Source organism: Cheilinus undulatus, linkage group 14 (genome assembly GCF_018320785.1).
Source record: "Cheilinus undulatus linkage group 14, ASM1832078v1, whole genome shotgun sequence".
Lineage (NCBI taxonomy): Eukaryota > Metazoa > Chordata > Actinopteri > Labriformes > Labridae > Cheilinus > Cheilinus undulatus.
Genome location: NC_054878.1, coordinates 10,012,552 through 10,035,237, shown reverse-complemented (window position 1 = coordinate 10,035,237; position 22,686 = coordinate 10,012,552). Strand labels below are relative to the sequence as shown.

Sequence of the window (22,686 nt, the reverse complement as noted above, 5' to 3'; positions counted from 1 at the left end):
CCACCAGAGAATGGGACCTCCCCAGTTGGGATTTATAGATGATATCAGTGTATGTGTGTTGGATCAGTAGCATTTGCTGCTAGCATCCTGGCAAACAGTTATCTCATTAAGAGCTGAAAAGCACGGCAAGCAATCATTGGGTTGAAACTGGTGTTGAAATTATTAATTCATGCTATTTTTAACCAAGTTAACCAATTTTTCTACCCATTTTGCCACTTCTTTTGACAGCTTAAACCATTTTGCCAATTTTTGTCCAATTTAGTCATGTTTTTCTCATCACTTTTAACCCACTTTTGCCATCTCTATGATCCCCCAGTTAGCTGGGCCCCAGAATGCCCCTCCCTTTATATCCCCTCATAGGCCACTTTAAATGAACATTATTTTAAAAGTCTATTTGATTTAAATATGGTGTGCCTTGAGGTTTTGGCTTAACCTTAGGTATGCCTTGGGCTAAAAAATTTTGAAAACCACTGCATTAGATGATCCATGAACACGCCAAAATCTATTAGACTTCACAAGCAAAACAGGCCACAGTCATGATAACCTCTCAGATTAAATCATTCATGGTCTGAACCTATATTGTTTCTGTGGGTGGAGCTAACAGTCATATATAGAGATTACACTTACTTCAGTTTGTGATATTATGCTTCTTTTGAATAAAACAAAAATACTACATCAAAAACTTAACTCAGCTTTAGGAATGGAGGCAGGATTATTCTAATTACCAAACTGTATTGTCACAATAAATAAAAAAAATGTGCCAATGGAGCCTGCAGCTTATTCAGAGTCAGCAATTATCCTCTCAGAGCAATAATCCACAGTCATAATGGTCTAAATAATCAAATACTCAGTTCATAAAGCAGTAGCATAATTCTAATCAGAGGCCTGTAAAATACGATCTCCAGATCGCTGTGGATAATGGGTTTGGAGGCGTGTACGGGCAGCAGAAAGCTGATTGGATGGTGGGCGCTGTCCAGCAGTATTTTCATGATAACGCTGACCTGGAGCAGTTTGAGGTGGAGGATTTCATCGCTCAGCTGATGGATCAGGAGTTTGACACAGTGGTGGATGATGGGAGTTTACCAGAGGTGTCTCTCAGTCTGCAGCAGATGTTCAGCCAGTGGCAGCAGGGGGCGATACAGCAGCTTCTTAACAAACTGATCATAACTAATCCTAAAGTAATGTTAAGTGGCAAATCTTAGAAACAACTTCCACTGGAGGATGACAGCGGACATTTAATTCTCCTCAGAAAAGGCTGAACATTCAGCTTTAGTCCACTTATAACAAGAAACAGCTCTGGCCACTATTGCCCATTTTTGCCCATATTAACCACATTCGATATATAAATTTCTGCCAAATTTTGCCCATATTTCTGTCTCGGTTAACCCATTTTGCAGATTTCTAACATTTTTTCATCCCATTTCACCAAGTTTCCACCCAGTTTTGCCACTTTAAAGCAATTTCAGCCACTTTTTAATCACATTTACCACTATTTCTGCCTGTTTATGCCACTTTAACACAATTTTTTCAAATTTTTGGTTATTTTTTGGCACTGTTATCTATTTTTCCCTTGTCCAACCCATTTCTGCTTCTTCTAAACTCCAGTTTCAACACCTTTTACGTCAATTTTTGACATTATTAACCCATTTTAATTCTGTTTTTAACAAACTGGGTTTACATTTTTAAGAAGATTTTTTAGTACACAAATTAATTTAAAAAAATGTTTCTTTGATAAGAGGGGTAATTATTCAGGTTAAATATGAAATATGGATATCACAGCTTAACTTTACAATGGACACTGATTTTGCTGACCTCCATGGTCCCCCAGTTTAGCCTCCAGAAAGCCCCCCCTATGGACAGCCTTGTTCACATGACTAGTCTTGATTGTGCATGGCCCACCATGATTAATAGAGAAAGAATGTTCATCCAGTCATCGTCTGTTTTCATTACAGGCTCTGTCCTTCCTAATCACTATCAGTGGGGTGTCGTCCCGGTTGAATTATCTCCCATACCAAGGACATGTTTGCCAGTCTGTCTGGTGTGTCAGGTTATGGCATTTATAGCCACTAGGGGTTTTGATTTCGATCAGCATTTCCCCTTTATACATCTGGACATGCTTCATATCCTGTTACAACTTTGACTGCTGGTATTCTTGTCATTATTCCCCCTTTGAAAGTAGAGCTAAAATAGGTTTACTACCATCTGCACATTGTTGTCTAAAAGGGTGTTCTCTTCATCAGTGCCAGGGGAATTTAAGAATCCAACACAGCCCTGAAGACTTATGGGCATTTCATAATCTTGTTAATCTCTGTAAAAATGTTGCAAGAGAATAAATATACCGATGTTTTCTACAGACTGAAGAGAAGGAGGAAGAAAAACAGCTGCAATAGCTTTAGCTGGAGCAAAAAGTGTAGATGTGGAAAACCTGTTTCACATGCAGATGAAGTCTAACATGACTAAGAGCAGCTGATGATGTCTGACCTAAGCTGGCCTTCTTTTTCTAAACAAAGAAGAAAAAGTTGGAAAGTGAGTTTCCATGAATGAAGTGGGACTACAAACGGTGATGTATGAGGCACATGTCAAAGTCTAAGGACAAAAAAAAAGAATCCATTATTCTAAGAATAACACAATCTTACTTGATGACGACCACCTGGTGGCACTCAGCTCTGCAGAAGTTTTTAGAACAGCTCTCTAAGACCGTCTCCTGTCATGAACGTCCCAATCAATCAAAGAGAAAACAGCACACAAACTCCAAACTTACTTTTTTCACCATGGGTTTGCAGAGGAGTTGTGTGAGGTTTCTTTTATTGGCTTCAATTCAGCGTTGAACTCAACTGCTCCCTCAAGGCTCATCTAAAGAGGAAATGAACACCTCGCTGCACGTGATCCTTGACCCCCTGAAGAGCAGAGCCTCATCCTTCCTCATCCCAAGGCTGTGTTGTGAGTGCCCAACTCTGCTCCCTGTACAAACATGATAGAGAGTTACATGTCTACTTCAACAGAATTACCAACTCTATAACCACACTGATTTAATAATGGAAGTCTGCCCATCTACACTCACAGGGTTGGAATGGCTCAGAGCTGCTCCACAGGAGTTCCTCCTAAAGTGTGGGTGGCAGCCCCCTGGTGGGCCCTGGTGGTACTGCATGTAGGCTGTTAAATGTCATTTATGATCAATAAAAGCTGTCAACATGATCTAAAAAAAAATAAAATGTGTATTAGATAACATACTTGATTGCAAGTTTATGTTATAATGAAGTCCCAGATGTACAACTCAATTTCCAAAAAAGTTGGGACAATGTGTAAAATCTTTCATAAACCATTATATTCATAAGCGCATATTTCATTCACAGAACAAAAGACGTTTTACCATTACATGAAAGTATTAGCTCATTTTAAATTTGATGGCAGCAACACATCTCATAAAAGTAGGGACAGGGCCACATTTATCATTGTGTAGAATCCCCTCTTCTTTTAACAACAGTCTGTTAACATCTGGGAAGTGAGGAGACCAGTTGTTGGAGTTTTGAGAGAGGAATGGTGTCCCATTCTTGTCTGGAGTAAGATTCTTGCTGCTCAACAGTCCTGGGTGTTCTTTGTCTGATTTTTTGTTTAATGATGCTCCAAATATTTTCTCTTGGTGAAAGGTCTAGACTGGGGGCAGGTCAGTTCAGCACCCACACTCTTCTTCTGTGAAGCCAAGGCCTTCCCTGAAAGAGATGCTGTTTGGATGGGAGCATGTTGCTCTGAAACCTCTATATACTTTTCAGCATTGACAGTGTCTTTCCAGATGTGTAAGCTGCCCGAGCCATAGGCACTAATGCAACCCCCTACGCTCAGAGATGCAGACTATTGAACTGTGTGCTGATAAGGAGCTAGATCAGTGATACTCAACGTGTGGCTCTAGAGCAACATGTGGCTCATTTGTGATGACTTGTGGCTCTTTTGTCAATTTGAAATGTTATTCCCCCAGAAAATCTTAAAACAGAAAATTTTACCTCTGAAATTGCAAGTAGCATTAATCAGTTTGTTTCCCCACACTTACACAGTAGGCTTTAACTGTCAAACTTAATGTCAACATCTGTTTATTGTCTGCATATTTCCATTGCCCTTAGTAATGCAGTTTTTTGCTACTTTAATTCCATTTTTATTGCTATTTGCCAATTTTTACGTTTATCCTGCTTTTTACAATTTTCAGCCTCTTTCTCCCCCTTTTTTTGCCACTTTCACCAATTTAAGCTGCCTTTTGCAATTATATGACACTAATTTCCCATTTTGCCACTCTTTGATGCTTTTTGCCTATTTCTCCCACTTTTTTCAGATTTTTGCCCCTTTTAATCACATTTCACTCATTTTCCTCCATGTTTACTGAAACTCGTTTTTTCCCCACTTTTAACCCATTTTTGCCACACTGGACACAGCATCCATTGTTTCGAAAAAGAATGTCAAATTTTGATTAATCAGACCACAGAACAGTTTTCCATTTATTCTCAGTCCATTTTAAATGAGCTTTGACCCAGAGAAGACAGCAGTGTTTCTGGATTATTTTCACATGTGGATTCTTCTTTGCATGACACAGCTTTAACTTGAATTTGTGGTTGGTTGATGTTGGAAGTAGGTAGACGGTCGGGTCCACAGCGACAGCCATGGATGTCCACGATAACAGTAACAGTGTAATTTGCAAACTGATCATGGGAAATGGGAAGTAATTTGAGAAAAATATGGATGTAAATACCTTGAGCCTTATTGTTGTGGAGGGTTTGTGTGACCCCAAAAGATTTTTAAATTTCATTATTTATATTTGGTGGTGTGGCTGTTCTGGGATCCCCCTGCCCTTCCACAAGCCTATGTGGAAAGCATCAAGCAGGAACAGCGTGCACTCCTGCTCTTTCTGTGCCAACAAGGAAAGCCTGAGGCGGGGAGAAAAGCAGCAATAAACCCAGAGAAGAGCAGGCATCAGTGACAAGAGAGTGACATTCATTAAGTGAGATAAACTTTAGAGGAGGAGCTGAGGTGGAGGAAGGTTGCAGAAGCAGCTTGCAGAGGGAGCAGCAAGGCAGAGCCAGAGTAGAGCAGTTTCAATATGGCAGCATGGGTACAATTAGTCAATAGCATGCTTAGAGCAAATCAGCTGGCCTTCAGGTGTTGAGGGCTTACGCCAGATCAGCTGATCTCAATTATAGCTGTGCTGGGCTCTGTGGCCTGTCTGAATTACCACTATATGCTTGATTTGTGGTACACTGAAGTTTGGAAAAGCCTGTTCCATAAAATGTCATGAACTGCAGTTAAAGCAGGGATCAGCACCAGGAGAAATCAAAGCAATCCAATCAAGAAAGAGCTTTAGAGATTTTTAAGTATCCAACCAGAGATAGACGTTTCTATCCAAACATGGGCTGCCAGATTCTGCTGAGAGGAATCAACAAGTATTAGGTAGCCTTTTTCAGTGCCTTTTTTGTGAACCTTGATTATTTTAAACCCTTACATTTCAGTAAAATGAAATGATCAGTTTCTAAACTACTTTTACATTCTGTTGCATTTTTTTCTATTAAAAAGTAAATAACTGAGTTGAAACAAACATCCAAGTGATAATGGATATGGAGCATACGATGTAAAAATTAAAAAATAATAACACAAAACATATGAAAGTGTTATTAGTAGTAAAGTATAGTAGAGCCTCTTGTGAACAGTCAGTTGCTCAGAGTCACACAATGTTCTCACTCACACAGAGAGCAACAGGATTATATAACCAAAAATAATTTCCTCGCTCTGATCCTGTTTCTCAGTCTTGGTTTATTATAGAAGGTACCGGATAATGACTTTGCTTCTAGAGAAAAAGAAATATGTTCATTAGAAAAAAACACCCTGTCTCCCTGAAATCATGTCTGCAATACTTGTTACTGAGGAAATGTCTAAAACAGGGGAGAAACCCAGGCACTCCAAACACAAAAACAGTAAAAAAAATTAGGAAGGAAATACTTTAAAAAAAGGCTTTTTTTGGTTTATTACTGAAGCACAACGGTCACACTGAGCAGCCAGTCAACCCCCCTCCTTTGTTCTTCACCTAATACTGAGGTTTTACTGCAGTGATCTAGAGCAGTGCTTTCTAAATGTGAGCTGTGGCATCCTGATAAAGCCAGGACCTGCTGCAGGAAGGGCACAAGAGGTCGTTAACAAAAATAAGAACAGGAAACATGATTGTGAAAGTGAGATTGTGCTCATTATGATCATAACATTCACTACTACATTTTTATTCTGTTGACCTTTTTGGTGATTCACACCTGTGGGTTTGATCATAATAAGTCACATGTAGGCAGAGATTTTTGAAAACAATTATCCTCTTCCATTGTCCGCAGGAAATTCTCATCTATACGTGCTCTCAAAATGTTTATATTTGCCTCACAAAGCCAAGCCAGGCCTGGTCTGAAGCCACTGAAGCTGGTGGCGGGGTTTGAGTCTTCAGAGTGATGTTTGAAGCCACAGAGAAATATGTAAGAAAGGTAGGGCCACTATAATATACCTCGCCTTGAGGATATTGAAGTAAGACTAATCCAATGTAAGTCAATTCATGCTTAGCAACTGAATATACCTAAATGGCTTACTAATGGCTGACAAGGCAAATAGACAGTCGTTTTCAGGATTTGGGGGAGCCAATCAGATTTCATGGGGCCCTATTTGGCTCTGGCTACCACTGGTCCCCCCCCTAAAATGCTATTGGTGCTGCTATTTGATGGGATAATCCATCATGACGCTATTAATCAAGATTTCTTCTTGTCAAAATGTTTGTTTACAGAATCAACATGGCAGCACTGCCTAGTGCTGAAACTAAGAAGTACAACACAGCTGAGCACAAGCCTCATTCTCTAAGGTTGGCCACATTTCATTTTGTTTCTAGAATTTGCTGCGGACCAATCAAAAATGGACTGCAGGCCGCATTTGGCCCCCCGGCCATAGTTTGGATGCCTATGCTGTAGTCCATTCAGGAGACTGTTCATCAGCACAGTGGGAGAGCAGTATGTGTTTCATGTCAGACGTCAACATTGGCTACGTTCACACTGCAGGCCTGAATGCTCAATTGACCTATGGCTAAGCCACGCCCCCTCCTCTCACTAACAGACGCTATTGCAGTTGTCACAGTAGGAGACATTTAACAGGAGGCCAATGATGATTTTGGAGACAGAAAGATCACATATCATCTAGAAGTCACCAAAAGGGTCTAAACTACGCATTGGAGGGACATATTAATCATTTCATTGTCAAGAAGGTTGATAAAAAGTTAAAAGCCAAAATTTACAGGACCCAGTGCAAACGTGATAAACCACATCTCGTCGCCATCACAATCTCAGACCACAAGATACAGGATCAGCATCAAAGAGCCACTGAAGTTAAGGTTTTTGGCTCATAATATGACAAAAACATAACGACCGTTTTACCATCTTTACCAAGAGTGTCTCTCCGTTAGTTTGGTGCTACAGTATTTACACTGAATCATTCAGCATAACGTCTGCCAGCCTTTGTTATCTCGGCTTTTACAGATAAGTTAATGAAGCTAAGCTCCAGAAGTTAACGTTAGTTTAACTAGAGACCTTTGGACAACAGCTAACAATGATGCACGATCACCAAAGTACAAAAAACTAGAACAAAAAAATGCCAACGAACTCCCAACAAACAACGAGACACAACGAACGACGCAGCTAGGAGCTAACGTTAGCTAACGTTAGAGACGTTAAAAATAACTTTATATTTCTTTCCAGCAAAGTCACAATATGTTGCCTCAAATACGATGTTGGCTTACCTTGGAACAGATGTTAATTTTATCCATGTTGAGTTGATGTTGTGGTCTACTACAACACTTTTGTCCAAAGAAGACACTTTTCTCAAAAAACCTCATAAAACCGGACGAAAACTGACTTTCTCCCATTCATTTCAATGGATGTCCAGGCAGCCCATGTCCGAGTGTATTGGAGTGGTATACGCACTGTGATTGGCTCATCGCGTTTGAGGGCGGGACTTAGCCATAGGTCAATTCTTTTTTCTTTTCTTTTCTCAGATCTGATTTTTTGTTTGCCTGTTCACACTGCAGTCAACTTCTGAAAGACCAGATATGTACCTGATTTAGAACCACTCTGGAAGGGGGCCTGATTCTGATTCGAAAAGGTCAGATTCAGGGTGACTTGCGCTGTTCACACTGTCATAAAAAATCAGATACGAGTCACATGTGAGCAAAAAAAAATCAGATTCAGGTCACTTTTAACTGCAGTTTGAAGGTAGGCTGCTGGTTTGGCTCAGCTGGTAGAGCAGGGGCCGAGGTGCAGAGGCTGTAGTCTTTAACACTCTGTTCTTGGGGCTGACTTCCAGTCATGATGTGCATGTCTTCCCCCACTCTCTGTCCCCATACTTCCTGTCTCTCCTCAGCCCTGCTTTCAGCAAAAAGACAAACAGCTCCCCTTAAAAATCTCTAAAATAAAAATCTTAGCAAAAAGTGAGAACATGGCACATAGATGGCATCAAAGAGAGGAGAAACTAGCACGTTACAATCCCAGAGCCCTAAAGATGTTTTCAGTGACCTAGGCCTAAGCTCAGAAGAAAACCTGCTTTTAAAAATACCCTCCTACGTGCGGATAAGACCTTAAACCTGGCACACACAACATGATAAACTTGTGAGTCAGATTCCCTCTTCCAACTAAAATCAACAAAGACCTGATGTTCCTTCAGTTTTAATCATTATGTTGACAGATTTTCCTGTGGTGTATGATGTGTCATGAAAGATTTTCCCTTCTCCTATCGGCTTGGAAGCAGCTTTTTTCAAATGTAGTCTTTAGATCACGGGTGTGAAACTCAAGGCCCGGGGGCCAAATGTGGCCAACAGTGCAGTTTAACCCGGCCCGCAAGATCATATCTTGATTAGAATTGGCCTGCTGCTGTGAGGTCTGCAGATTTCCACTAGTATAAAAATGCAAATTTAACCTTGAAGATCTTTTCAAGTTATACAAATCTGAAACAGTAAAGTAGAAGTAAATAGATAAAGTCAGGAATGAGGGAAAGAAATCAATTGTTTTCACTTCATGTTTTCATTTTGCATCCCAAGATAATGACTGAAACTTAGAATTTTGACTTTTTATTTCATATTTTGACCTTTTAAACTCCTAACTTTGACTTTTAATCCCATGTTTTCACTTTTAAAACTCCTGATCGAGAATTCTATCTCAAATTTTGACCTTTTAGAGTCACAATTTTGAATTTCATCTTCTATTTTGACTTTTTAAACTCTATTTTGTCTCATATCTTGACCTTTGAACTCATGATTTTAACTCTCTATCTCTTTATTTGCCTTTTTAAAAACCTTATCCTGACTTTTAATTTTTATTTTGATCTTCAGGGCTTAAAAAATTGACTTTATATCTCAGATTTATTGCTGCAGTGATATTTAATCATTTTGACCTTTTTTTTTTTTCTTTTTAGAAATCGTAAAATCGTTTATCATCACTTTAATTTTCTCTATCCTGCAAAAAAAAAAAAAAAAAAAAAAAAAAAAAAATCTGCAACACTGAAGGTTCTCAAGAGCACAGTGGCCTCCGTAATTCTTAAATGGAAGAAGTTTGGCACAACCAGGACTCTACCAAGAGCTGATCGCCTGGCCAAACTGAGCGGTTAGGGGAGAAGGGTTTTAGTAGGAGAGGTGGCCAAGATCCTGATGGTGACTGTGCTGAGACGGGACAAAGTTTCTGAAGGACAACCATCACTGCAGCCCTCCACTGATCAGAGCTTTCTGGCAGAGCCAAATCTAAAAATCTTTACTGGGGGCCAGGCTGAAGTGGCTGATGATGTGCTGAGGACTGTTGTGCTGCTACACTAGTTTTTGATGACTAATCGTTGTTTTTAATGTTTCCATGATGCAATAGCCAATTCACTAAAAAACAGTGCCCAGTGCCATAGTTTTTTTTTTTTTTTACCAAAGAGCACCTCACAACTCTTCGTCTGAATTTCCGAGCACTCCAGACTCCAGTGATCGAAACACTGAAACTCATGTGGCTGGCAGAAGCACGCAAATGTGAAGCAGTGTGATAGAACTGTTTCAGCTTGAGTCATCAGGAAAAGCACGACTCATCGTGCCTGTCTGTCCTTCATTAGATTCACACAAGGCTGGGCACACGTGGGGGAAGAAGGGAAAGCTTTCTGGGGCCCATGGCAGTCAGAAGAAAACATGGTTCATTCAATGTGGCTGATTCAACATGTAAACACCATTTTACTTCACATGGTATGAGCCTTTTGGTAACGTAGATATTACACACAGGCCCATTTAGCCTCATTTTTGGGTTGGTAATGTCTGCCTCTTAACGGCCAAAGCATGACATGAATAAAAGTCAGGACTTGAGGAGTTGTTAACTTTTTCCCCAGTCAGCTCCAAAAGCTGATCTGAGCCTGGCCAAGGTGCTGAATGTTCTGGGCAGGGCTGATCCTCTGGACCCTCAATAAAACCTGCTCCCAGGATTGGCTGGGCCCCTGAAAAATCCACAGAGTGAGACCTCTATGGGCCCTCCCCCACTGTAATTCACTGATGATATCGATGCATGTGTGTTAGATATGTAGCATTGGCGCTAGTATCCTAAATCAAGCTCTCTTTACTCCTTTTTGCTTCTTTTAATCCATTTTTGCTGTTTTTAACCATTATTGACACCTTTTGCCGCTGTTATCACACTTCTGCTGCATTTTCCTCATGTTTGTAACCTTTTTTGTCAATTTGAACCCTTTCTGCAACATTCTGCTCATAACTGCCATCTTTTTGACAACTTTAACCCCTCTTTAGACAACTTTTTTGCCTAATTTTTTCTCATTTTTGTCACCTGTTTTACAACTTTCAACACTTTTTGCAGCTTTCACCAACTTTGCCCTTTTGCCACCTTTTTGGCCATATTTACCCATTTTGCAACTTCTTTTGGCGCTGTTATCACATTTTTCTTGTATTTGGCCCATTTTTGTTACCCCCTTTTCATCAGTTTTAACCTTTATTGCTACTTTCCACTCATTATTATCACCTTTTTGCCACCTTCTACTAATTTTGTCAGCTTTTTAACTGTTTTTTTTGCCATCTGTTTTGTCACTTTTAACCCCTATTGCAGCTTTTCATCCACTTTTGCCATGTTTTTGCTAACTTTTGCCCATATTTGCTTCTATTTTTCCACTTCTTTTGGCACTGTTGTTACACTTTTGCTGTATTTTGCCCATTTTTGTCACCATTTAATTTGTCAAATGGAACCCTGCAACCTTTTGCAGCTTTTCGCTAATAATTGCAACTTTTTGTCACTTTTGTATCCCTTTTTTGCAGATTTTTGTCATCTGCTTTTACCACTCTCAACACATTATTTACAAATTCTTTTGGCACTGTTGATGCCCTTTTGCTGTATTTTTGTCACCTTTCTTTGTCAATTTTAACCCTTCTTGCAGCTTTTCGCTCATCATTGTTGCTTTTTTTTTGCCACTTTAAACCATTTTTTGCCACCTTTTGCCCATTTCTGCCATTGATATGCCACATCTTTTACTACTTTTAACCCTTTTTGCCCATTATTGCCAGAGTTTTCCTTCTTTTTGACCATTTTTGCCACTGTTTGCAACTGTTTTGCCTCTTTTCCCAATTATTTGATCATTTCCATTAAAGTTGTGTCAGTATTTTCTTTTTATTTTCTGTCATCCTTGTCTTTGTGCACATTAAGGCTCAGATTTGAAGTCTAACGTTTTATCGTTCAGTTTAATGTACTATCCACATTGTTAACATAACCAATAGAAAAGTGATTCTGCTTCAAGAAAACAGGTTCACATTTTTAAAGGTCTACACTGTACTACAGCAGAAATGACTGAAATTTATTTTTTGTTGCTGTGATAAGAGTGGCTATTATCCAAGTTCAAAATAAAATAAGGATACCACAGGTTAATAAGCTTGAAAGCTCTTTACTGGAGCATGATTTTGCAGACCTCCATGGGCCCCATAAAGCTCTCTCCTTTATCCCCTCTTAGGTGCGGCCCTGCCTTCAAGATTCCAGCCGTCTCTGGGACAGGCCTGGACTTACTGTTCTGCAGCAGATAAACTAGAACCTGGTAAATCAATAAAAAAATTAAACTTGTTGACAAATTGAATAAAAAGAAGCCTGTGTGAGTTACTCTGGTGAAGCCTGTATATAAAGTAGTTCCATCTTTTATTCTGTTTATTAGAGGAGGACATGCTTTTGTTTTTAGTCATGCAGTTTGGAGACATAGAGCCTCCTTGTGGTTTGCAGTCATGAAGTGTCAGTGTTTATTTATGCAGTCACTTTTTCAGAGTGTCCACAATGTGTCAACAATTGTGGAAGAGTGAAACTTTCCATATCTTTACTGTTAACACTTGAAAAGGATGAATCAGGTTAGAAAGCTTGGTAGACTGCTGCCACCTAGTGGCCATGATAAAACTGCACTGCCTGTGTGACTCATGAGGCTCTGACTCATTCACTGAGAACGATACTAATCAGTTGTAAGCTGTTCCAGGTGGTTAAACATCAGACCGCTCTGTAAACTTCAGATTTCACTGGATAAACTCAGCAGACAGTTTCACTCCCAAATCTTTGTCATTGCAGTCCATGTTGGTGTAATGTTTAGGCATACGAATACTTTTGTCCATATAGAGTATGATAAACAGTTTTATGCAGGTTGATTTCTTTTTTGATGAACTACCTGAGTGAAGAAGTGAACCACCTTTGTAGAACTGGGAAGACAATAACAAACAAAAAAGTTATCTCTGAAGTTCCCTCTCTATCTGTTAAAGACGAGCCTTTGCTCTACTGCTGATGTTGGAGATCATCGGCTCTTCCAGTTATAAAATAATCCCTGTTCATTCTCACCGTGCTGCGTGTCTTTGTTGATCTTTCCCTGTGGGTCACTTTAGGACCAAAATTCAAAAACTCAGAATAAAAAGATGAAATTTATTTCTTAATTTAGTAAATTTGTTTTGACGTTTTGGGGGTATTTTTTTGTAACTTGAAGGTATTTTCATGGAACCTTGGGAAAATTTGGGGCACATTTTTGAGAATGGGGGGAGGATGTCCTTTGAAAAATTCAGAAACTTTTATGGAAATTTATTTGTTAATTTTCAGGAGTTTGATAGGTTGTCTTGGGGGTGTTGTTTGACATGTTTATATATTTTTATGGAAATCTAGGCTATTTTTTTGAAGAAATTTTAGAGGATTAGCTTGAAAAATTTCTGGAATTTACAAAAAATTTTTGATTGCAATATGAAAGCTTTATTATAAAGTGTCTCTGAAACATTCAGGGAAATTTAACCCCTTAACGCCTGCTGTTGCATAGATGATACATACTTTTATGATGCCTCTATCTAATCAATATGCTCAATAAATTACTCAGAAAAAAAAAACTTCTGAATGCAATTTGATAAATTATAAAAATGCCCTCAAGTGGATTGTCAGTTCCCAAAAACACCTAATAAATAAAATGAGAAACTAAAAGTATAATTGTTGGATTTTATGGGAATTTGGATCTTTAAAAATTTCAGTAGAAAGTTAAATGAACATTTCACTTCCAAAAAATTAGAATTTTCTGGTTATTATTTTTGTTTTCAGGCTTTAAGGGGTTGAAGAATTCTGGAAAACTTTTTATGGGATACTGGAAAAGAAAGTCAGAAATTTCACAAATTTTAGGGAATAATTTGATCTGATTCTTTTAAAGGGAATCTGTGTGAATTTTAAATTTCCAAGAAATTCATAACTTTTAGCAGAAACTTCAAAAAAAAAAAAAAAAAAAAAAAAAGACTCCACCATACTTCTCTCAATGACTGATTCCATTTCTAACTGCCTTAAAAATCCCCAAACTGACCAACTGGCCAACAAACCGCCAAAATATCTGCTCATAAACCGATCCACTGGATTTACTGCAGAAACTGGACCTTCAGGAGATTTATGGATGTCATTTTGGTCAGAACTACGACCTGTTCAAAGACAAGGCTGAGCTTTTACACTTATCAGGTCTGATTGATCCAAAATAAGTGGGAGAGACTAAATATTAATTCTCAGACGGTTCAGGCATAGTGTAAATAAGAGTGATGTTTAAAAACTGTGATAAAAATTAATCAGAAAAAGTAAAACATGTATGTACATTTGGTATTCTCTCACAAACCTTATGCATGATTTTAAAGCATTAAACAGCAGGTCTGCATCAAATACAAATACAGAAGATGTACTGTAAATGTGAAAACAGTAAATGATTTCAGGACCTTATGTTTTTATGATTTTAGTAATTTATTTTTCTGGGTTATATAACATCACGGGATATCTAGTATCAAGTAGAAAATAAAGCCAACAGATCTTTTAAAAACTAACAGTTGATTCTTATAATTGTGATTTTTGACATGTGTATAATTTTGCATACATTTTAAAGCATGTTGAAGAGTCCACAGAGCCTACTACATTATCTCACAGTTCAGCATCTTTTCTGTTTCCTATGGGGGTTGAAGTTTTCCCATCTTTAGTTTCAGGTGGCTGGTCTGTAAAGTCCCTTTTGTTGTTTTTAAGGCAAGAAGTCAGACATCAAAAGGATTCAAATTAAACTTGTCAGACCTGAGCAGGAGGGGGATTTCGCCCCTGCACTTAAACCCAAAGCAGACCTGTAAGAGACCGGAAACACAGGGTGAGTGGGGGAAGGACCACACAGTACTGGGAATCGATTCTTCAACCAATGTGTCCAGGACTGCAGCCTCTGCACATGGGCTTCGTACTGATATGCCAAACTGCCGCCTACTCAGAAGATTTCCTGTTGTGAAAAAAATAACAGTGTCTGAAAGTTTTATAGCACAGATCTTAGGAGGGGCGCGGGACTTTGTCTGCTCTGAGGCTGCAAGAAATAGACTAGTAAATATTGACCAAAACCATGATAAAGCAGTTATCAGGTAGTTTATACAAAGGTCTTCTGTTAAGAAAAGCATGTATAGGCCTTTTTAGGGTTTTATCAGTGAAACAGTTCAAATCTACAGTGCTTTACAAATTTATTAGACCACCCTAACCCTAACCAAAGTAAGGTTTATGCCACAGCTGCCCTAAATTAACAGCATTGGTGATTACCAAAATCATTTTTTATGTTTCTGCAATGGTTAATACACCAGTATGTAGAAGCTCTTTAACCCAAATGATATTCTTAATGCTAAAATATAATAATTATTATTATTGTTTTCAAATTTACTGATTTACAAGAAAACTGAAAAAATAGTAAAGCACATTATTATTTCTTGATTAATATGTCAAATTATAGTTATTCACATGCATTCCAGAACAGAAAAATGAGTTTTAGTGGTTGGATATTATGCTTGATTAATTTCTGACTTCTCAGAAAAGCCTTGTGAGACGGCTCAAATTTGGGTGAATTCAGTTTGAAATCCCTCATTCTTGTTCAAAATGGTAAAACGTGGAGAGCTCATTGAAAATAAAGAGTCCGCATTAAAGCACTTCATGATGCTGGATGGTCTCTGAGATGGTCTAATAAATTTTTTAAGCACTGTATGTTGTTTGTAGATGGCGGTTTTTCACTTTTTCTTCTCTCTTGGGTCCTGGGGGGCTCTGCTTTTCTTAGGTATATATACTGGGAGCTCCAAGCGGTGTTAATTTTGTCGACTAAAACTATGACTAAAAATGTTCGTCGACAGTGACGACTAAAACTGACAAAAACTAAGTTTAGTTTTCATCAAGATGACTAAAACTAGACTAAAACTGACAAAATAGATCTGTGATGACTAAAACTGACAAAAACTAAGTTTAGTTTTCATCAAGATGACTTACTAAAATATAATGTAGTTTTTGCTGGACATTCAAAATCTGTGATATTTCTCCACTGTTGGTAAATTTGTCAAAACAATGCAGTTGTATCTCTTTTGCCTCTCAGCTGTAGAAACAGGGACCTCAGAGTGCATAAAACACACTAACACGCTTTGGTACCAGATTTAGGCAAGAAAATAAATTCTTGGACTAAAAGTAAAGCATAAAATGTGAGGACTTTTTATGGACTAAAACTAGACTAAAATGTTTTGAGTTTTCGTTGACTAAAACTAGACTAAAACTAAAAAGGATGGAAATTACTAAAATGTGACTAAAACTAAAATGCATTTAATTTAAACACTAAAACTAAGACTGAAATTAAAAATAGCTGACAAAATTAACACTGGCTCCAAGGAAAAATGGTTGGGAAACACAGCTATAAAGGGTAGAAATGACTAAGATGGGACGAAAACTTAAAGATATTTAATCTAAAGCCTAAGACTGAGACTAAAATTTAAAAATGCTGTCAACAGTAACACTGCTGTTTATATTACTTTATTGTGGAGGTGTGTCTGAGCGATATGGTTTTGAAATCTATTCAGATATTGTTATTGTTAATGAGGAAAGACTACATTTTAAAGTAAAAATCCACAGTAGTTACTCAGTACTTAAAGCAAACTTTAAATTAAGAACGTTTTATTTTTACTTTACTTATTTTTCTACTTGTTCAGTGTACTTTTCCCACTTCTGTTCATTGGAATAATAAAACAATAACCGTCCCATTCAACTTTATGCCCCAGTCAACCTGATTTCACCCTGTGGCTGGTTTTAAAAACATAAACGTTAGTTTCATTACAGTTTGAGGAGTTTTTTTATTTAAGACAACACATTTCCTGACAGTCCACATGAACATGGTTCCTCCTCTGTCCTTCTCATATTACACAACTATAGGTAGGACAATGATTCGTTGAGCCTCAGCTCGGTCTCTCCCCCGTTGGCTGGATAGTACACGTCAGCAGTCAATAAGTTGAACTCAAAATGTGACATAGTCCAATCATCCTCTTCCTGGTGTGAGCATGTAAAGACACAACACCTACTTTAAGGTGAGCCAAACACAGCTAACAGCTGCTCATAGCTTCTTTATTCACGGTGGATAAACTCTTAACGTAACTTTAACGCGTACCGACGTGCGTTCGCTTTGTTCTGCTTTTTCTACAGGTGGTGAAAACATGCAGCGGAAGCGACAGTTCTGCTAATGTCACGGTTTGGATGAGGAAAGAAGACGAGGGGAGAAAAAGCTGTCACAAAACGTTTGACATTTAGTCCACGACACGTGACGGGACGTCTTACTATGAACACCAGGAGTGGAGGAGTTTTACCACAGAGCAAAGTTGGAGCACAATGAAGAGTCGAAGGTGAATGAAAGCTGCTGTTGTCAAAAGTCTGTCGGGGAAAATGAGGTTTCGGCTGCTCAAAAAGAATCTGCTCGTCTTCCTGGGTGCTTCCGTTTTACTTTTCGGTCTCCTGTATTCGGTACGTGTATTTCTACTCTCCCCCAGTGAGACCAGTGGACCCACTCATGATGTTCAGACAAATCCAGAGGTGCATCCAGGTGAAAAGGTGAAGTTTAACTATGGGTCTCTGCCAGAGTTGACTCAGTCCGTGTACACTGCCAATTACAAGCAGATTGTTTACAATGCTGATAAGTTTCCAGGAGAGCCTGAGCTGGTGCTGGTGGTGCAGGTACACAACAGGCCTGAATACCTCCGCCTGCTCATCAGGTCACTAGAGAGAGCCGCTGAGGTCCACAGCTTCCTCGTTATCTTTAGCCACGACTATATTACAGAGGAAATAAACGCCATTGTGCAAGGGATCACGTTCTGCAAAGTGCTGCAGATTTATTTCCCTTTCAGCACTCAGCTGTATCCCAATGAATTTCCCGGGCAGGATCCACGAGACTGCCCTCGAGACATATCCAAGGACGGTGCTCTCAAAATGGGATGTCTCAACGCAGAACATCCTGATTCCTACGGACACTATCGGGAGGCTTTTATCACTCAAACCAAACACCACTGGTGGTGGAAGCTGCACTTTGTGTGGGAGCGAGCGCAGGCAATGCAGGGATACAATGGCTTTGTAATTTTTCTAGAGGAGGACAACTACATCCTTCCTGACCTGTTCAGCTTGTATAAAAAACTGGCAGCATTCAGGAAGAACAGCTGTCCTGACTGTGACATGTTAGCTTTGGGGAACCACAACAGCCTCGATGATTTTACCAGACTGTCCAGTAAGGTTATGACAACTGGGTGGATGTCCACAAAGCACAACATCGGCATGGGCATATCCAAGGAGGTTTACTACAAACTAATGGGCTGTACCAATGAATACTGCACTTATGATGACTACAACTGGGATTGGACTCTGCAGCACCTCTCGGGAATGTGTATTGCAAAACCTCTGAAAGTGCTTGTGGCACAGGGCTCCAGGGTCCTCCACACGGGAGACTGTGGCCTTCACCAGAAGGAAAAGTGCAAGCCAGAATGGGCGTCTCAGAAGGTGGAGGAGATCCTTCAAATGGCCAAACATGGCCTCTTTCCTCCATCTCTTGTTCTTGATAGTGAAGAAGCAGTGGAGCACAAAGCACATATGAAGAACGGAGGATGGGGAGACGTTCGGGACCATAGTCTGTGCAATAATTATGCCAAACGTCTTTGAACTCTTTAAGAAATATGGGTAAAATTTGATGTGCCATTCTTTTACAACTTATCAGGGGTTCAGAAGCTTTAGTTACTTCATTGTAATCTTCTCTGCCATTGCGGTCTTCCAAGGAACAGGACCAAATCAGTGCAAGCATGGTGCATAAGCACGGCTAGACTTCACTTTGTTTTAAGACTTTTTTACTCAGCAAAGCTGCAGTTTCCAAAGATTTTGTTGCAGTGTGTTTAAGCTTTGCAATGCTCATCACAAGTCAAAAGACTCATCAGTGCCTTAAAAACTAAAAATATTAAATTAGATGTGTCAAATGGTGAAGGGAATTAAAGTTAATCATATCAGAGTAGGTAAATGGACACAAAGAGATTTGCAAATGTATGTGTAAAAAGATTTCCTCAGTGAGAATGCTGCATAGATGCATTATTATTATTGAGTTCAACAATATTTGTAATTAATGTGTTTCATTTAGGGATGCATGCTATTGGCATGATGCTTTTACTGGTAAAATGTATCTTTATTGGCAGATATGAATAGTTCTACAAATATTTATGACCAATATATTTTCTGGAAATTACAGACTGTATCAGCTGTAGTTAATTTCTGTATGTACGGTTAAGTTTGTGGAGGTTCAGGCAGGATCTACAGGCCTGTATTAACTGAAGCTTTTTCCTTTGTTCATCCTGATCCCTTCAACTTTAAGAATTGAATTTTTAAGCCTGAACAACATTCATATATCAGTATTGATATCCTTTTTTTTTTTGGCTGAAATTACAACTACATCAAAAGATCTGATACTGTGCATCCCTATTCATTTCAAGTCACCATACTTTTCAGAAACTTACAAACCAAAAACAGGATTGTTTTTTTTTACTCCAAGACTTATCAGTGGCTTACAAATACAGTAAAGTAAAGTTATTACAAGTAGGGCTGGGAGATAAATCGCAAATTAGATTAAATCGCAATATGACCTGCTGCAATTTTCAAATCGCTAAAGGTGCAATGACCTGAAATTGTGTCAGAATACCTGTTTTAAACTTATTTTTTTGCAGCAGAGATGTTATGCTTGACATACGCAATCAGTCAGGTGCCATTGCATTAGAATTGTCTACAAAAAAATGTTTGTACTTTTTTTACTAAATATAAGAATGACAAAAACCCTTCAATGCAACAATTCAAATCTAATTTGCAATACGAGTCAAAATCATCAGAATTTGACACTTTTAGAGAATTGTTCAGCCCTTGTTTAGGAATAAAAGAAAGTTAAAGAATATTTGCATATCAAATCATTATTGGAAAAAAATGCATTTAGATTATTTTCCAAAATCGTTCAGCCCTACTTAAAAGTCAAAACCAAAAAATTGGATTAATCACATTTTCCAGTGCCTTAAAAATAAAAAATACTAGATTAGTCAAATGGTAAAGGGATTTAACTTTAATCTTATTAGAGTAGATAAAGACACAAAGAAGTTTGCAAATTTATCTGTGTAAACGTTTCCCTCAGTGACAATGCTGCATAGATCCGTTATTAAGTTCAACATTGTTCAGAATTAATGTGTTTTATTTATGGATGTTTGGTATTGGCATGATAAACTTATTGGCAGGTATTTGTTTTAGAAGTTGATTTTTGGTATCGGCAGATGCAGATATTTCTGCAGATATTTCAGCTGGAATATTGGCTGGAAATTTCGGTCTATATCAGCTGTAAATATAGTCAGATGTTAGAATAAGTGTGGAGTTTTATGCAGGACTAACAGACCTACATTAACTGAAGTTTTTTATTGTTCATTCTCATTCCTTAAACTTTATTTTTTTTTCTAAGTTCTAAGTTTCTAAGTTCAAGTTTTTTTTTTCAACATTGGTATCAGCTGAAATTGCTGCATCCATATTAATTTCAAGTCACAAGGCTTTTCAATACTTTACAAACCAAAAACATTCAATTTGATTCATCAAATGATGAAGGGGTTTAAAATATAATATCAGAGCATGCATATTGACACAAAAAGTAGGTTTCCTATAGTAAGAATGTAGCATAAGATGCATTATATTAGGTTTAACATTATTTGGAATTAATGGGTTGTATTTTGGGATGCACAACATTATTGGCATATCCATATTGGCACATAATAGCTTTAAAAGTTAATTATGGGCATCCTGCAGATATTTATAACCAATATCTTGAGTGATAATATTATCTGTATGTACAGGACCAACAGATCTCTGTCCACTGAGGTCTTTTTTATATGAATCTTCATTCCTTAAATGTTAAAGTGGGTTTTGAGCACTGAAGTTTTCTTCTTTGTCATTCCTTAAAATTTAAACTGTTTTAAGGGGTGAAGTTTTTGGTCTGAACAGCAGATAAAATTACAGTATTGAAACTAGTATTGGGTAAAATGCATTGGTAAATATTGGATCATCAGTTATCATTAAAAATCCAGTAATGTGCATCCATATTCATTACAAGTCAGCAGGCTTTTCAATGCCTTACAAGGAAAAAAAATCAAATTTGATTGACTATATGGTGAAGGGAATTTAAGATAATATATACTATGCAGTAACTGCATTATTAAGTTCAGCTTATTATTTGGAATTAATGGGTTAATTGCTGTTATATTTTAGCTGCCTTTGTTGTTATTTCTATGGTACAGTGATAAGTTATACAGTAAGTGTTAAAACAGAAAGAAAGATGGAATGTGCATGTTTACAGGTCCAATCAAAATGTGTCTGACAATCTTTTGATTTAGAGAAATGCTTTTTTTTTTTTAAATTCAATGTTGAATTGTACGACCTCACACACAAAATGGAAATCACTATTCTGAATGTAAACCTTTAATTTGTGTGCAACAAGGGATGCATGATATTATCTGCAGATATTTGCTTAAAAGCTTATTTTTTGCTGGTATTTACAACCAGTTTTTATCAGATGTAGATATCAGCCTTTATCAGCTGTAAATATTGCCCTGGTGTTGGTCTAACATTTGTGGAGTTTTATCAAGGACCAACAGACCTGCATCTTTTGAAGTTTACCCTAATTCCTCAAACTTTAAAGTGCTTGTTTAATGAGTGGATTTTTAGTTCTAAACTACATTTATATTTTGGTGATGATACTGGTATGGGACAAAATGAATTTGTACATATCAACATATATATTTAGTAAAAAAAAATCCAGTATCATGCATCCCTAATGATTATTAAATGCTTTTTTGAGGTTGACCAGCAGACACATGGTAATAATTCTACTTCTCCTAATATATAGACGCCTGGTTGCAAACCCAGGAGATGGGATGATTTGGTTTGTCATTTTTTTTTTGTATTGGTTGTGACTGTGTATTTGCTATCTGATGAGGAAAAAGAGGTCCTTTGGAATTTTGTTTAAAGATTTTAAATCAGGCTCCTCATTGTCAGCAGTCTGCTTCTACAGCTAAGTAGGAACTAACTGAGCAGCTCTAGGATTTAGAAAAAGAAGAAAACTGATATGTATTTTATAACACATTTGAATTGGTTAACCTTGATGTAATTTTAGTCAAATTAGCCAGACCTTTCCATTTTACAATGCAAACTAATGAGGAACTATTATGAGAATTGTGAAGTTATTTGCCCCAAAGATGACAAAAGTGCCTTTTTATTGTTCTACTGTGCCTTATTGAAGTTTGAATTATACAAAGCTGCACTGATACCAACATTGTTGACTATATGTCTTTGGTAGCATTTTGTGCATGAATTACTAAGGGGAAATTTGAATCTGAATGTTACTTTCACAAATCTTTGTTCATTGAGGTAAATGAATGCATATCTTTGTAACTGTGCCTGTAGCAGATTAAATGGGGCCCAAGATGAATGTGAACAGAAATCTTATACGTTATTTTATGTGTCAAATGCACAATGCTTCGTAAGGTTTAATAGCCATATTCATAAAGATGGACCTGTTAAAATAACTTCTCTATTTGTGTTTGTCGTTGTATTTTCATGTAAGTTGCAAATTGAGATTGTATTTGTCCGTCTAATGATAACTTGAAAAGGTATTCACTACTCACACTGTGTATACCAAAATGGGACAACAAGTAAACAAGTAAAAAGAAAAGTTTTTACTGTCTGCATATGGCAAATTATCAATAAATTTGTTTTACATGTCTCATTTTTTATACTTCAATAAAAATGAACTATTGCAAAGCTGAAATTATGTTGGAGAAATGAG

At 37.8% G+C, this 22,686-nt stretch overlaps 1 protein-coding gene across 1 annotated transcript; it reads left to right on the top strand.

Annotated features, from left to right (window-relative positions):
• The first annotated feature begins 16,748 nt into the window (after positions 1-16,748).
• On the top strand, positions 16,749-19,725 carry LOC121520955 (alpha-1,6-mannosyl-glycoprotein 2-beta-N-acetylglucosaminyltransferase). The gene is made up of 2 exons (XM_041804589.1): positions 16,749-16,885; positions 17,001-19,725. Exon 2 carries the CDS (start codon positions 17,202-17,204, stop codon positions 18,495-18,497), a length of 1,296 nt encoding a protein of 431 aa, XP_041660523.1. The 5' UTR covers positions 16,749-16,885; positions 17,001-17,201; the 3' UTR covers positions 18,498-19,725.
• Positions 19,726-22,686: the final 2,961 nt, after the last annotated feature.

Bases quoted from the DNA above. Each gene is read 5' to 3' on its own strand.
- LOC121520955 (XM_041804589.1), top strand. From the start codon at position 17,202: ATGAAAGCTGCTGTTGTCAAAAGTCTGTCGGGGAAAATGAGGTTTCGG.